At 40.9% G+C, this 16,725-nt stretch overlaps 1 protein-coding gene across 2 annotated transcripts in view; it reads left to right on the forward strand.

The window, feature by feature from the left end:
* ptprn2 (protein tyrosine phosphatase receptor type N2) overlaps positions 1-16,725 on the forward strand; it is a 278,997-nt gene that overhangs the window by 77,160 nt on the left and 185,112 nt on the right. The window contains exon 1 of one of the 2 annotated variants that reach the window (XM_079865631.1): positions 4,149-4,248. The exons of the other annotated variant lie outside the window; for it this stretch is intronic. Within the exon in view, the coding sequence (XP_079721757.1) occupies positions 4,191-4,248 (58 nt within the window). The 5' untranslated portion in view covers positions 4,149-4,190. Of the gene's footprint in view, positions 1-4,148; positions 4,249-16,725 lie in introns of those variants that run through there. 2 annotated transcript variants of the gene reach the window in all.

The following is a 16,725-nucleotide window of genomic DNA, read 5'->3' on the forward strand; positions in this document are numbered from 1 at the left end:
TTAAACATTAAAAAATAGCACACATATTCATGAATGAATGTGTATTATATTATTAGCTTGGGTTGCTAATGTAAGAGTTAGTAGCCTACTAGACGTACCTCGTCAGCTCTAGACCTCGGCTAGATGGTAAAAAAAATATTTAGAATAAGCCCTGTGTAGCTGAGTTTGCAAGCTACACACACATGCAGTGTAGCTAAACGTTTAGTGCAACAACCATACAAAGACTATTTTAAACAAAACTAAGTGGGACACTTTCAAACAGTATATCAATCACTGTCTAACGTCAGCTAGCTATGGGTTGCCACCTTCCATGCATACTAACGTTAACTTAGTTGAAAGTTGTACAGGAGGTTGATGAACAAGCAGTTACTCTTCAGGTGCTTTGAGGCTAGCAAGTGCAAATGTAGAAACTAGCTCACTACTCACTAAATAAGGAGTGAAACTATCTAAATCAAAACATTAAGTTGGCATTTGATTTAAAAATAGTATAAACCAGGTGAGTTTGCAAGTTTACCTAGCATGATGGCTAATTAGCAATTAGCAAGCTAAATAATATAATACACATTCATTCATGAATATGAGTGCTATTTTTTAATGTTTAATCTTCAGTGATGCAGAACTTGCTCAGCCAGCTATCCATCGAGTTGTGTGTGTCATCATCTTACCCAAACATTGGAGTGTCCGTGCTCAACTAAGGCAGAGGCGACATCTATGCTGGTGAACCGAACAATGGTGTAATGATTCAGTTTGACTCCCAAGACAAGACGATGCTCACCCGACTGACCAATAGGAACGTGGCCCCGCCCATGACACAAATTTCACAGCTAAAGCAAAATCCTGACACGAGAGCAAGAAATTGCATCGAGAGCAAAGAAAAGCGGTTTGAGAGAAACACTTTTTTTTAAGAGAAAATATTTTCACACTGATAGCAAAAAATATATATTTGAGAGTTTTTTTCAAAGTGTTTTGAGAGAGATTTTTTTTTCTCAGAAATAATTTTTAAAATTTAAAATTTATATTTTTTATGTTCTATGAGAAAATACTTTCTCTCAAAACTTTTTTTAGTCTCAAATATGATTATTTTTTGCTATTGGTATGAAAACTTTTTCTCTCAAATATTATTTTTTCTCTCATGAAATGCTTTTTTGCTATCAGTGTGATAACTTTTTTTCTCAAACTTTTTTTTTTTCTCTCAGATCATTTATTTACTCGCATGTAATAAAGACACAAATCTATCTCCATAGAAACACTAATAAAGCAGACTGCGCCAGTTATCGTACAGAACGTACATAGACACTCGAGTCAGCATAATGTTATTTTGTATATACAGTGAGGAAAATAAGTATTTGAACACCCTGCTATTTTGCAAGTTCTCCCACTTAGAAATCATGGAGGGGTCTGAAATTGTCATCGTAGGTGCATGTCCAATGTGAGAGACATAATCTAAAAAAAAAAAAATCCAGAAATCACAATATATGCTTTTTTAACTATTTATTTGTATGATACAGCTGCAAATAAGTATTTGAACTCCTGAGAAAATCAATGTTAATATTTGGTACAGTAGCCTTTGTTTGCAATTACAGAGGGCAAACGTTTCCTGTAGTTTTTCACTAGGTTTGCACACACTGCAGGAGGGATTTTGGCCCACTCCTCCACACAGATCTTCTCTAGATCAGTCAGGTTTCTGGGCTGTCGCTGAGAAACACGGAGTTTGAGCTCCCTCCAAAGATTCTCTATTGGGTTTAGGTCTGGAGACTGGCTAGGCCACGCCAGAACCTTGATATGCTTCTTACAGAGCCACTCCTTGGTTATCCTGGCTGTGTGCTTCGGGTCATTGTCATGTTGGAACACCCAGCCTCGACCCATCTTCAATGCTCTAACTGAGGGAAGGAGGTTGTTCCCCAAAATCACGCAATACATGGCCCCGGTCATCCTCTCCTTAATACAGTGCAGTCGCCCTGTCCCATGTGCAGAAAAACACCCCCAAAGCATGATGCTACCACCCCCATGCTTCACAGTAGGGATGGTGTTCTTGGGATGGTACTCATCATTCTTCTTCCTCCAAACACGTTTAGTGGAATTATGACCAAAAAGTTCTATTTTGGTCTCATCTGACCACATGACTTTCTCCCATGACTCCTCTGGATCATCCAAATGGTCATTGGCAAACTTAAGACGGGCCTTGACATGTGCTGGTTTAAGCAGGGGAACCTTCTGTGCCATGCATGATTTCAAACCATGACGTCTTAGTGTATTACCAACAGTAACCTTGGAAACGGTGGTCCCAGCTCTTTTCAGGTCATTGACCAGCTCCTCCCGTGTAGTTCTGGGCTGATTTCTCACCTTTCTTAGGATCATTGAGACCCCACGAGGTGAGATCTTGCATGGAGCCCCAGTCCCAGGGAGATTGACAGTCATGTTTAGCTTCTTCCATTTTCTAATGATTGCTCCAACAGTGGACCTTTTTTCACCAAGCTGCTTGGCAATTTCCCTGTAGCCCTTTCCAGCCTTGTGGAGGTGTACAATTTTGTCTCTAGTGTCTTTTGGATAGCTCTTTGGTCTTGGCCATGTTAGTAGTTGGATTCTTACTGATTGTATGGGATGGACAGGTGTCTTTATGCAGCTAACGACCTCAAACAGGTGCATCTAATTTAGGATAATAAATGGAGTGGAGGTGGACATTTTAAAGGCAGACTAACAGGTCTTTGAGGGTCAGAATTCTAGCTGATAGACAGGTGTTCAAATACTTATTTGCAGCTGTATCATACAAATAAATAGTTAAAAAATCATATATTGTGATTTCTGGATTTTTTTTTTTTTAGATTATGTCTCTCACAGTGGACATGCACCTACGATGACAATTTCAGACCCCTCCATTATTTCCAAGTGGGAGAACTTGCAAAATAGCAGGGTGTTAAAATACTTATTTTCCTCACTGAATTGTTTCACATGCTCTTGTTAATAAAAACAATGATATCCACATGCTCGGGTGAGAAAATGCGCTGCGCTGACAGACATTGCAGAGACACAGATAACAATGTGCTAAGCGGTTCTAAGGTTCTAACAGCACTTTGTGTTTTCTGTTCTTAAATCTATCTCCCTCGACGAAACTTAAAGGAAGTGTATGCCTCTAATAATTTTTCCATCTGATACAGTTGGTACTCAACCAGAATAATACTTTTACCACTGCCGTTCCCGCGGCGTTAAAATTGGGGTGGTGTATTTGCTGCCTTTTACCGCTAAGAGGCGCTACAATCACAGACTTTGAGAAAAGTGTCAGTTTATTCTCTCCATTGCGGAATCTGACGCGGCTCATTGAGAACTGGCCAGCAGATAAATTCAAGTGAAACATTGTAGTTAAACGAATTCATAATCCCAATACTGAAATTACAGTACAAATTTAGAACTGAAACAAATGTAGGCTTCTATTATTGCATCAAATTTAATCAAAGTAGGCTAAACGTTAACATTATGTGCCCAGTTTTTCTATATCTAGAAAAGCAATGCATGTAAAGGTTATGTGTCTTATACTTCGTGTTATTTTAATTTGTCAGTAGGCCTATATTTATGTACTGAAACATAACAGTGAGATAAATTAAACTAAATTTTCAAAAACTTTTTTGATCGTAAAATCAAAACATTGTCAGAACTTGCTAACTGATATTAGTCGGCAGCATTTGTGTTTTAGGATTAATTAAGAATTAAATAGGCTTACAGTAGGTTGTTATGATTAGCATAATTTTCTTTAATAAATAATTAAAACATTTCAACATAAACATTGCAATAAAAAAAGTCACATCAATGAGGCTTTGTGTAAGCATAAGACATTAAAGGTCCTATGACATGCTGCTTTTTGGATGCTTTTATATAGGCCTTAGTGGTCCCCTAATACTGTATCTGAAGTCTCTTTCCCGAAATTCAGCCTCGTTGCAGAATTACAGCCACTACGAGCCAGTCCCACAATGAGCTTTCCTTTGGACGTGCCATTTATGTGTCTGTAGCTTTAAATGCTAATGAGGAGGAGAGAGGCGGGGCAAGGTGGAGGGCGAGGCAAGGTGGAGGGTGGGGGTGTGGCCTCGACCAGTTTGCGGCCATGGTACCATGTGCTAATGTTTACAGTGGATGTATCGCAATGGCTCGTAGACACGCAGTCGTTCAAGCTTTCCAGTTTGACACAGAATCTGATCCGGATGGAGAAGCACCTGAAGAAGTTGCAACTCAGCGGCTACAGCAGGACGTCTCTGAATGGTTAGTTTAAAATATTAAGTGTTAAGTATAATAAGTGTCTGGATCAAGCGGCAACATCCCCGTCTCTCTCTTGAAACCAACACGGAAGTGAGTTAAACTGCAATTCATTGACTGGCCGCTTGAGGCTGGCTGCACAAGTGAGTCAAATCTGTATCTCCCCCATGTTAAAATTACCAACTTTACAGCAGAAAAAAACATGTTTACAGCCTGGTGCTCTCTGTGGCTTTGGTCTATACAGCTAATTTTGCCCTTCATAACAACTGTGAGGGGGGTGAATTTTTTTATAACTCATCCGTTTAGTTGATTAATATTTAAAGGTCTGCATAATTAAGGGTGTGTCCACTTTTGAGTGACAGGTGGATTCCCGCTGATGTCAATGCTAGCCGTTTGTCTGCTGTTAGCTGCGTCACTAACTTACTCACTTCACCTCAGCAAATTTTAGCTGCTGAACTTGCCATTTCTGCAGTGTTTGTGCTTTTTTCGGGATTATTTCATACAATTTAATACACCCATTACTTCGCCCACGGCTTAGGATTCGGTCGTTGTCGTCGAGTATCGTTCGAGAGAACAACCAGCGCTGTATTTCAGTTGTTTTCCTCTGTGAACATGCACTAATGGATGTCTGACAATTTCGTTGGTTTTTGGAGTTTTCAGATTTAAAAACGTCTATAAAGGCTCGTTCGTTCTGCTCTCACGGAACAGATTGATTATAATATGCTTGTGTACCGTTACCGTCAGATGAAGTCTCCGTCCATGCAATAAATGCACATCCTTGAATGAGCGCGGATTTCTAGCGCATTTACTTGAACTTCATAGGTAATATATCTATGGTTTAACCCATTTGAGAGGCGGCCAAAATCAGAATTTAAAATGGACTGAATAAGCTCTCTACGAACTTGACGAGCGATGCCGGGCTGACGGACCATAGACTATAAAAAAAGAGTGACTGACATGTAACTGTTATGCACATATATCACTGTCACACACACTCTCTCAGAGTAATAGTTACTGCATTATAGTACAGAATCACGATACACAGTCTCACTTGTAGCCATGTCTTTTAACCCTCTGGGGTCTGAGCTGTTTTCTGGGCCCTGGAGGTGTTCTGACATGCTCTGACATTTCTGGTTATTTCTGTTACTTGTGACATTTTCATGGCTAAAGTCTAATTACACTGTATTTAGCACAAACTCTGCTACAATAATATATCAGCAGCATGTATGTAAAAGTTTGTAGTTTTGAGATAATGACATTTATGCGTGGTTTGTGAAAATACAAAAAAAAATTCTCACTGAAATAAGGCCATGAAACCCATACTGATTATTTCTTCACAAGACTTTTTGAAAATTGTATGACGTAGCCTAGAATATTTGCTCTAAAACTATGTGAAAATCACCCTGACTGCTCATTCAGAGAAGACAATATATTGATTTAAAAATTTTACGACGTGTTTTGTGTGAGAAAGCTTTTACGGAGGTCATTAATATGTATGGCTTTTCACGCCTGAGAAAGACAAAGACCCTCCCCTAACGGCCCTATTAGGAGCTATCAGGCCCTATCATTCTGAGCAACCTTGCACAAGGAATGAGGAGATTTAAAAAAGAATGGATTTTAGATAGTTTGGATTTATTTACACAACATAATCCAAAGATACACAACAAATGACAAAAAAGCACTTATTGAAAACAATGATCCAAAGACAGAGACCTTTCTGCCATTCCTAAAAACATTGTACATACCTTTCATTTCCAAGGTGTTTGATTTTCACTTTACCATGTTCATGTACAGAGACTCGTGTGAATGTTGAAGTCAGCAGGAGTGGCATCTGGGCCCTGAAAGAAAAAAAAAAGTGAACATACTGATATCAAGAGAAAGGCCTGCACGATTTTTGGGAATAAATTTTAGATTTTTCTGGTTAAAATTGCTTTTTAAAATTCACAGAATACACACACACACACACACACACACAAATGTTTCCAACAATATATAATGTAATGAACACCAGGTGTGTTGTGCCTTGTAGGCATAGGCTATGCGCAGTGCTGCATAAAATAATAACAATAACCTATAGCAGCCTATAAATCTTCCAAAAGATTTCAGTAACAACTAAGCTAGAGAAAAATATATTGATTATCATGTTACTTCAAATGTTTCCATTCGTTATGATATGAAATTAGATAATAGTAAAAACATGAAGCCGTTTGGTGCGTTTTGCGCGATCGCGATCCAAAATATGATACATTCAAACGCGATCGCGCTCAAATATAAAACATTATGGTTACCATATAGCCTACATATCTACATTTGAGCAGATATCCACAAACACAGTAACAGTAAACACGGGTCTAAATATTATAATATTCACCATATATCTAGCAACAGTTCAACTGCAATGTGAAATTTATGCAACAATAACAAACTAATATGTAAGAATTTCTTACCTTACATCTTTCTTGTCTTCAAATCGCGTTCTTCTTCTTCTGATGTAAATCCAACGTAAGCTCACGGCACATCTTTCAAACTCGACGAAAAGCAGAGACTTGTGAAGTGTTTTGTTTTTGAGGTAATGAGCGCGTTCGCGTTCCATGTGGAAATTTGCATGTGAATCTCTTTTGTGCGAGTGGGCGTGGTCAAATTAAAAATAATTAGGAAGCGTTTGAGAAGCTGGACATCTTGTTGGTTTTATACAAATTACTTAAACAGAGAATATTTGTTTTCAGTTTGAATCCGATCATTTAAAAGTACACACTTAAATGTTTATAAAGGTATATGGCTCATAAATGTGTGACAAGTATTCGCTGAGTTTTGTTTCAGTTTATAGACGTGCTCAAGAAAAAAAAGTTCACCGCGACGGAGAGGCAGAACGCACAGCCTGTTTATTTTCTTTATTTTACAAAAGCACAATGTTTTGATTTGATTGTAAGTGGACACATACAAAAGTAGAAATATCACAGATTCTTTTTTTATATTTCTTTTTTCTGTATGACCATAAATGACGGAGAAATTTAAGTTTATAGTGCTACAATGTGAAGAAAATCCAGCAAAACGCGCTGGCGCGTTTGCCGACCTCAGAGGGTTAAATAGGTAACAGATTATTAAAGTCAAGCATTTTGTTTAATTAACAGTGGCACATTACAACATAAATTTGCTACATTCCATTTGAGCTTCTGTTGCACTGTACAGACGACAAAACCCGAAAGTGCTGTTGAAGGAGATTGTCAGCCGATCGCACCAGAAAATCACAATGGCCTGAAGGCCTCAATGGCTAAATTATTGTTTTGTGAATCATTCACGAAATTGAGGCGATTGACAGCGATACCCGGCCATAGCAACGAAAGAAAATTTTCAAAACAGATCCATACATTGAACAAATCAGAAAAAAGACTGATTTTGTTGACTTGGCTACATAACAGACAAACTAAATAGTATTGCTTTCAATATAAAAAACAATGAAAATGTAAAAGAACACTAAAATTAATTCAGTTTAACCCTCTGAGGTCTGAGCTGTTTTCTGGGCCCTGGAGGTGTTCCGACATGCTCTGACATTTCTGGTTATTTCTGTTACTTGTGACATTTTCATGGCTAAAGTCTAATTACACTGTATTCAGCACAAACTCTGCTACAATAATATATAAGCAGCATGTATGTAAAAGTTTGTAGTTTTGAGATAATGACATTTATGCGTGGTTTGTGAAAATACAAAAAAAATTCTCACTGAAATAAGGCCATGAAACCCATACTGATTATTTCTTCACAAGACTTTTGAAAATTGTATCACGTAGCCTAGAATATTTGCTCCAAAACTATGTAAAAATCACCCTGACTGCTCATTCAGAGAAGACAATATATTGATTTAAAAACTGTAAGACGTGTTTTGTGTGAGAAAGCTTTATGCGGGAGGCGTGATCACATCATTAATATGTAAGGCTTTTCACACTGGAGAAAGACAAAGACCCTCCCTAATGGTCCTATTAGGAGCCATCAGGCCCTGTCATTCTGAGCAACCTTGCACAAAGAATGAGATTTTAAAAAGAATGGCTTTTTGATTGTTTGGATTTATTTACAACACAACATAATCCAAAGATACACAACAAATGACAAAAAAGCACACTATTGAAAACAATGATCCAAAGACAGAGACCTTTGTGCCTTTTCTAAAAACATATCAGACACTTCATATACAGACACTCATGTGAATGTTGAAGTCAGCAGTACTCAGTGGCATCTGGTCCCTGAAAGAAAGAAAAAAAAGTGAACATACTGATATCAAGATTTCTATAGGCCTGCACGATTTTGGGAATACATTTTAGATTTTTCAGGTTAAAATTGCTTTTTAAAATTCACAGAATACACACACACACAAATGTTTCCAACAATATATAATATAATGAACACCAGGTTTGTTGTGCCTTGTAAGCATAGGCTATGCGCAGTGCTGCATAAAATAATAATAACAATAACCTATAGCAGCCTATAAATCTTCCAAAAGATTTCAGTAACAACTACGCTAGAGAAAAATATATTGATTATCATATGTTACTTCAAATGTTTCCATTCGTTATGATGATAATAAATGAGATAATTGTAAAAACATGAACCCTAATGTTTGGTGCGTTTTGCTTTTCAAACGCAATCGCGCTCCAAAATATGATACATTCAAACGCACAGCATGCTCCAAAATATGAAACATTATGGTTACCATATTATACATATCTACGTTTGAGCAGATATCCACAAACACAGTAACAGTAAACATGGGTCTAAATATTAATATTCACCATATATCTAGCAACAGTTCAACTGCAATGTGAAGTTTATGCAACAATAACATAAACTAATAAGTAAGAATTTCTTACCTTACATCTTTCTTGTCTTCAAATCGCGTTCTTCTTCTTCTGAGGTAAATCCAATGTAAGCTCACGGCGCGTCTTCCAAACTCGACGAAAAGCAGAGACTGATGAAGTTTGGTGCTGCTTTGTTTTTGAGGTAATGAGCGTGTTCGCGTTCCATGTGGAGATTTGCATGTGAATCTCTTTTGCGCACGTGGGCGTGGTCAAATTAAAAATAATGAGCAAGCGTTTGAGATACTGGACATCTTGTTGGTTTTATACAAATTACTTAAACAGAGAATATTTGTTTTCAGTTTGAATCCGATCATTTAAAAGTACACACTTAAATGTTTATAAAGGTATATGGCTCATAAATGTGTGACAAGTATTCGTTGAGTTTTGTTTCAGTTTATAGACGTGCTCAAGAAAAAAAAGTTCACCGCGACGGGGAGGCAGAAAGCACACCCTGTTTATTTTCTTTATTTTACAAAAGCACAATGTTTTGATTTGATTGTAAGTGGACACATAAAAAAGTAGAAATATCACAGATTCTTTTTTCATATTTCTTTTTTCTGTATGACCATAAATGACGGAGAAATTTAAGTTTATTTTGCTACTATGTGAAGAAAATCCAGCAAAACGCGCGGGCACGTTTGTCGACCCCAGAGGGTTAAACAGCATTTAGATTTCGATACTTGCATGTGGTTTCGTTGTGACTGCGAAAGACAAGCGTGCGTGTGTCCGTTTAAGTGGAGGCGTGCTTTCTCGTCTCTTCCGGGCGAGCGCGGTCTTTGCGGGAAATTCAAGGTCCTTTGACAGCGAAGTTACTAAAGAAATAATTCAGGCTAAGTTCATTTTCCCTCGTAAGTGGAAATGAACAAAGGAGAATATGAAAAACAAAGACAAAAGACTAAACTAAAAAGAAAAGAAAAGAAAGGTCGGGAGTGACGCGGAGGTGTGCGTCCGAAGACGGTGGCCGAAGCCTGTCTGAAGTTGGTGTTTTCCCGAAGTTTGACCGAAGAGAGTGAGAAACGGTAAGTTCCGTCTTTTGAGGGAATCCCGTCCACGCCCCTTTTTGCGGGGAGGGCAAATCATCTCCCGAGATTTTCGAGCGGGAAGAAGTTCCTTTGTCCTGTGGATGGTTCATCTGCATAGTTTATGACGGCGTTTAGAATTCGTAATTTCTATCCAGAAAGATGGTACACATAGAATAATACATTTTACTGTAATCTCCTATATATGATTGGTTTAGTCAGAGCAAGACGGTTAAACAGATACCAAGAATGAAATATAAAACAGTTAAGGATACAAAGTTACAATCAAAAGCACGATTATATGCATTTTAAAGTTCGATTAACACACGATAAAATTGTAGATACTCCAATATGACATGGTCATATAAAATGCAACACAGGAATATATCAAACATTTGGAAATGTCTGTATATGAGTAAGTCCATGGAAAGTCCGTGTGTGTGTGTGTGTGTGTGTGTGTGTGTGTGTGTGTGTGTGTGTGTGCGCGCGTGTGCGCGCGTGTGTGTGCGCGTGTGTGGAATGTCACCTAGCAGGAGAAAGTCCTTATCTCTTCGGTGCATCTCTTTGAGGCTTGCGAAGCTAGGAGACGCTGTGTCGTGTTGTTCTGGTAATACTCCAAGGTGCTATTTCACGAGTTCACATCTACATATAATTATTACGGTAAAGGTTATGCGTATTTGGCGTGCTGTCCGGGTGGAGGGCTCCGAGCTCGGAATTTCTGCCCGAAAGCAGAGTACTCCCCCGTTGGTAAGAGTAGATGGAACTAGAAGTGAGGAGATGGAACTAAAAGTGAGGAGATGGGGTGGAGGTGGGATGCTGATAAACTGTCAATGAACAGAGGTGGGTTCTGCTGTTATTTATATTGTCCTGAGTTGATTACTGATTGATCTCCACTTGTGCTAATGGGTTAATTTAATTATCTGCACCTGCTCCTCCCGAACCTTGTTAATAAAACATAATTTCACGAGTTCACATCTACATATAATTATTACGGTAAAGGTTATGCGTATTTGGCGTGCTGTCCGGGTGGAGGGCTCCGAGCTCGGAATTTCTGCCCGAACCCAGAGTACTCCCCCCAAAAAGCAAAAGAGCAAAAGGACAGCCGGCAGACTACAGACCCCCCAAAGACGCAGCGAATTTGACGGGCTGGCGTTTCAATAAGTTGATCGCTTGACCGGAATATCTCCATGGCTTTGACGGGTGAGTCCTGCCGACCGAAGGACGGGGAGTGGCGGGATTCGAAAAAACGGCTGACCGGGAGGGCCCATGTAGCTTCTGACGTGAGTGACTCAACAGCGTCATGATATTGGGCTCTACCAGTCGCCTGTGAGGTGGAATGAATTTGAAAATGCTGGCTGAGCAGAAAAGATAGATATGTGTCGAGTCTTCTGAGAGACCAATGCTCACTGGACAGAGGTAATAGAAAAATAGATACATGCTGTGTCCGCTGGGAGACCAATGCTCGCTGGACGGGAGAGAGTAGAGATAAGTACATAGTACGTCCGCTGGGAGACCAGTGCTCACTGGATGGGAGAGAGTAGAGATAAGTACATAGTACATCCACTGGGAGACCAGTGCTCGCTGGACGGAAGAGAGTAGAGATAAGTACATAGTACATCCACTGGGAGACCAGTGCTCGCTGGACGGAAGAGAGTAGAGATAAGTACATAGTATGTCCGCTGTGAGACCAATGCTCGCTGGATATAAAGAGGAAACGGAAAAGAGGAAAATGAGTGCTTGCCCGGGAGATTTTCTCACACTGCATCCGCTGTGAGACCAAATGCTCGCTGGATGAAAGAGAAAAAGTAAGTGCTCCACTGGGAAAGTTCTCACTCCGTCCGCTGTGAGACCAATGCTCGCTGGACGGAAAGAGGAAACGGAAAAGAGGAAAATGAGTGCTTGCCCGGGAGATTTTCTCACACTGCATCCGCTGTGAGACCAAATGCTCGCTGGATGAAAGAGAAAACGTAAGTGCTCTACCGGGAAAGTTCTCACTCCGTCCGCTGTGAGACCAATGCTCGCTGGACAGAAAGAGGAAACAGGAAAATGAGTGCTTGCCCAGGAGATTTTCTCACACTGCATCCGCTGTGAGACCAAATGCTCGCTGGATGAAAGAGAAAAAGTAAGTGCTCCGCTGGGAAAGTTCTCACTCCGTCCGCTGTGAGACCAATGCTCGCTGGACAGAAAGAGGAGACAGGAAAGAGAAGATTGAGTGCTCTTTAATTATGAATAGAGAAGTACTACAGAAGAGACATCACTGCTGCGGCAGTAGAAAAAATTAGCTGGAGAAACAGAGCTCCTGTGGGAGCAGAGGAGACATCACTGCTGTGGCAGTGGAGAATTTAGCCAGAGTAAAGGAGTTCCTGCGGGTGCAGAGGAGACATCACTGCTGTGGCAGTGGAGAAGATTAGCCAGAGAAAACAGAGCTCCTGCTGGAGCATAGGAGACATCACTGCTGTGACAGTGGAGAAATTAGCCGGAGTAAAAGAGCTCCAGTGGGAGCAGAGGAGACATCACTGCTGTGGCAGTGGAGAAGATTAGCCAGAGAAAACAGAGCTCCTGCTGGAGCATAGGAGACATCACTGCTGTGACAGTGGAGAAATTAGCCGGAGTAAAAGAGCTCCAGTGGGAGCAGAGGAGACATCACTGCTGTGGCAGTGGAGAAGATTAGCCAGAGAAAACAGAGCTCCTGCTGGAGCATAGGAGACATCACTGCTGTGACAGTGGAGAAATTAGCCGGAGTAAAAGAGCTCCAGTGGGAGCAGAGGAGACATCACTGCTGTGGCAGTGGAGAAGATTAGCCAGAGAAAACAGAGCTCCTGCTGGAGCATAGGAGACATCACTGCTGTGACAGTGGAGAAATTAGCCGGAGTAAAAGAGCTCCAGTGGGAGCAGAGGAGACATCACTGCTGTGGCAGTGGAGAAGATTAGCCAGAGAAAACAGAGCCCCTGCTGGAGCATAGGAGACATCACTGCTGTGACAGTGGAGAAATTAGCCAGAGTAAAAGAGCTCCTGTGGGAGCAGAGGAGACATCACTGCTGCGGCAGTGGAGAAGATTAGCCAGAGAAACAGAGCTCTAGTGGGAGCGGAGGAGACATTACTGTTGCAATATTAGAGAAAAATTAGCCAGAGAAATTGAGCTCCTCCAGGACCAGAGGAGACATCACTGCTGTGGCAGTGGAGAAATTAGCCGGAGTAAAAAAGCTCCAGTGGGAGCAGAGGAGACATCACTGCTGTGGCAGTGGAGAAGATTAGCCAGAGAAAACAGAGCTCCTGCTGGAGCATAGGAGACATCACTGCTGTGACAGTGGAGAAATTAGCCGGAGTAAAAGAGCTCCAGTGGGAGCAGAGGAGACATCACTGCTGTGGCAGTGGAGAAGATTAGCCAGAGAAAACAGAGCTCCTGCTGGAGCATAGGAGACATCACTGCTGTGACAGTGGAGAAATTAGCCGGAGTAAAAGAGCTCCAGTGGGAGCAGAGGAGACATCACTGCTGTGGCAGTGGAGAAGATTAGCCAGAGAAAACAGAGCCCCTGCTGGAGCATCGGAGACATCACTGCTGTGACAGTGGAGAAATTAGCCAGAGTAAAAGAGCTCCTGTGGGAGCAGAGGAGACATCACTGCTGCGGCAGTGGAGAAGATTAGCCAGAGAAACAGAGCTCTAGTGGGAGCGGAGGAGACATTACTGTTGCAATATTAGAGAAAAATTAGCCAGAGAAATTGAGCTCCTCCAGGACCAGAGGAGACATCACTGCTGTGGCAGTGGATAAACTTACCTGGAGAAACTGAGCTCCTGCGGTGTGTGGCTGAACAAAGGGAGGAGGAGAGTGGGGCTTAGCGGGCCGATGCTCGTCTTCTTGTGCTTTAAATCAAAGACGCGAGGAAAAGGAGGTGAGATGAAATCCTTGCAGGATTATGCACATTGAAGTTTAAGTGACCGAGCAAAGATAACAGTTTGCATTTAGAACAATTTTTTTTTTTTAAATATAGATTCTACGCGATTTTGAAGATAAATTGCAGGACAGTGTTAACGATAGGTTCTTAATGATTCTGTGAGCAATCTGCACGTAACGTGCGACCTACTGTTTATGTATGACGGTAAATCGTTTGTACAGAAACAATTTAAAACGTGCATACCCCCGATCAAAATTTGTATACAGATGGCATAACTGGCTCGTGACTCAAACAACTGAAGCAATGCCAAGCTCAACCAAGGACAGACACGAGAAGGGCCGAGCTGAGCACTCACTGAGTTGACCCGGCAGACGTTGAGTATGGACTGGCCGGGACTGAATCTGCGGCGCGGCTTACTTTAGGGCCCGCTGTGGCGGCCTGACGAAGAAGGAAGACCCTTTCCCTCGCGTGAAAGAGGGCGGCATTGCCTTACAATAATTCCCGGCATAGAGAAATGGTTAGTATGGACCGGTGTAGAGAAATACGCGGAAGGAGATCGCGGATGTTTCGCCCGTGGTTATGATCCCGTTTGTTAAACCTGACGCCCGCGAGATTACACCAGAGGATTGCGGCAGAGGTTCCTCAAAGACGAGAGATTATTCATCGGACGGGAATTGCTCGATTCGGACCTGCTAGGACGGTACTGCCGGGCTAAATGCTGATAAACTGTCAATGAACAGAGGTGGGTTCTGCTGTTATTTATATTGTCCTGAGTTGATTACTGATTGATCTCCACTTGTGCTAATGGGTTAATTTAATTATCTGCACCTGCTCCTCCCGAACCTTGTTAATAAAACATCATAAAGTGTCAGAAAGCAATCTAAACCCAGACCTGGTGGCGCCATGCCAGTAATTTAGCTGCTCGAGAGTCCTGATTTACATTCAATGAGTTCAGAGTGTACAAGGCTTTGGGTTTCATAAGGAATGTGCATTTGTGTTCAGATTCAACGAGCCATGATTCATTAATTCAGAGCCAATGAATGAATTATCTGCTCATACGCTACATTCGTCTAGCCTACATTTGACAATTTTGGGTTCAAACCATAGACTGTAAAGGTTCAAACACGCCCTGCACACCACACATACTTAACAGTGTTAAATTTGAAAAATACTGTTCGATAGAACTGCTTGGTTTGTTACCACAGTTATCTGCGTGCTTCCTCAGCATTGAAGTTCCACATTTGCGGCTATCCAACACGAAAATGCATGCAGCAAAGCCTTTCACAATATTTTCTTCAGATAACTCCAAATTTCTCCCACACACTGGACTTGATTTTTGATGACGTATTTTCGACAACTTTACAATCTCCACTAGCTATTCTTTTCTTCAGCTGCTCAGCATCCATCTCGACGACTGCAAGCAGATCGTGCGCGCGGTTATGATGAATTTTTAAAACTGAAAGTAGCCTATAGGTAACGTTATAGATCCTGGGAGGGCGTGGCGCGTGGGCACAAATAAACTGATGTGGATTTTAAATTATTTTATCAACTTGAAATACAGTCATATTTTTGTAGATGTGTTCCTAAAAATATGCATATATTTTTACGTTTGCATGTGATTGTTTTAAACCCGTGTTTAGACCCGTGTTTCCCCCGTGTCCGACCCGACCCGCACCCGTATCCGACACAGTTTGATATTTTTCACCCGTTTGAGCAAAATTTGCGGGTCACTGTAGGTACCCGAACCCGTGCAGGACTCTAGTGCGCCTGTTCTCTATTGAAATTAAATGTTTCAGGGTAGAAACACATCACTGCGTGTCATCCACACCAATTACAAAAAAACAACTGTAACAAATTATTTAGCTTTATTTGCTTCAAAGAAAAATAATGGCTTGTTGAATTCACCTTAGGCTACAATAAAACGAGGTTGATTGCGAATTAAAGCGCTCTGTATTGTTTAGTTGGCATGAACGCGTTTTGTCAACAGTTCATGTATAATAATGGCAGATTGTTGACAATCATACACACTTGCTCAAACATTCTAAAACTCTACAAAACCACTTGAAACAACTGGATTGAACACTTCAATTGATTTTTTTTTAATGAAAAACCTTTAAGTACATTAGCTACAATATTTATAATTTAATTAAGATAGGGCCTATTTGGACACATCGAGAGATTTATTCTGAAAGGAATTTTGCCTTTGCCTGTACTGTATCATCAGACTGGCTATCCGACACTCTCCATATGAAAGACGGGACATTAACACCTTGTCCTGCACCCCCACGATAAAGCCACTGAACTGCCCCTCAAAACCACCTACAGGCGATCTGAGAGGTGCTCTGAGATTAAGAGAAGTCGCAATTCACACTTAGACATTAGCATTATTAAAGTGTTGATAATGAAGGAATATTTCATTAAATATTTCATTATTTCAAGAATTAAAACTAAATACAAACTTCAAACTCATGTTCATTTGTTGTCATGAAAAAAAATTAATGGAAGGATGATTCCTGGAAATAGTCTTTTAATCAAAACCCACAAGGAACAGGAAGAGAACCAAAATAACTAACGAGGAGAGTTACCATGGGAACAAATGAATGGCGGGAAACTGAACAAAAACAAATAGACATGTAACATTACTCCCCCCTCCCGGAAGGCGCGACCTCGCGCCGTAATCCATACACAAGGGTGGGAGGGTGGGCGCCCTGGAGGCTAT

Source organism: Squalius cephalus, assembly GCF_949319135.1.
Source record: "Squalius cephalus genome assembly, chromosome: 3".
NCBI lineage: Eukaryota > Metazoa > Chordata > Actinopteri > Cypriniformes > Leuciscidae > Squalius > Squalius cephalus.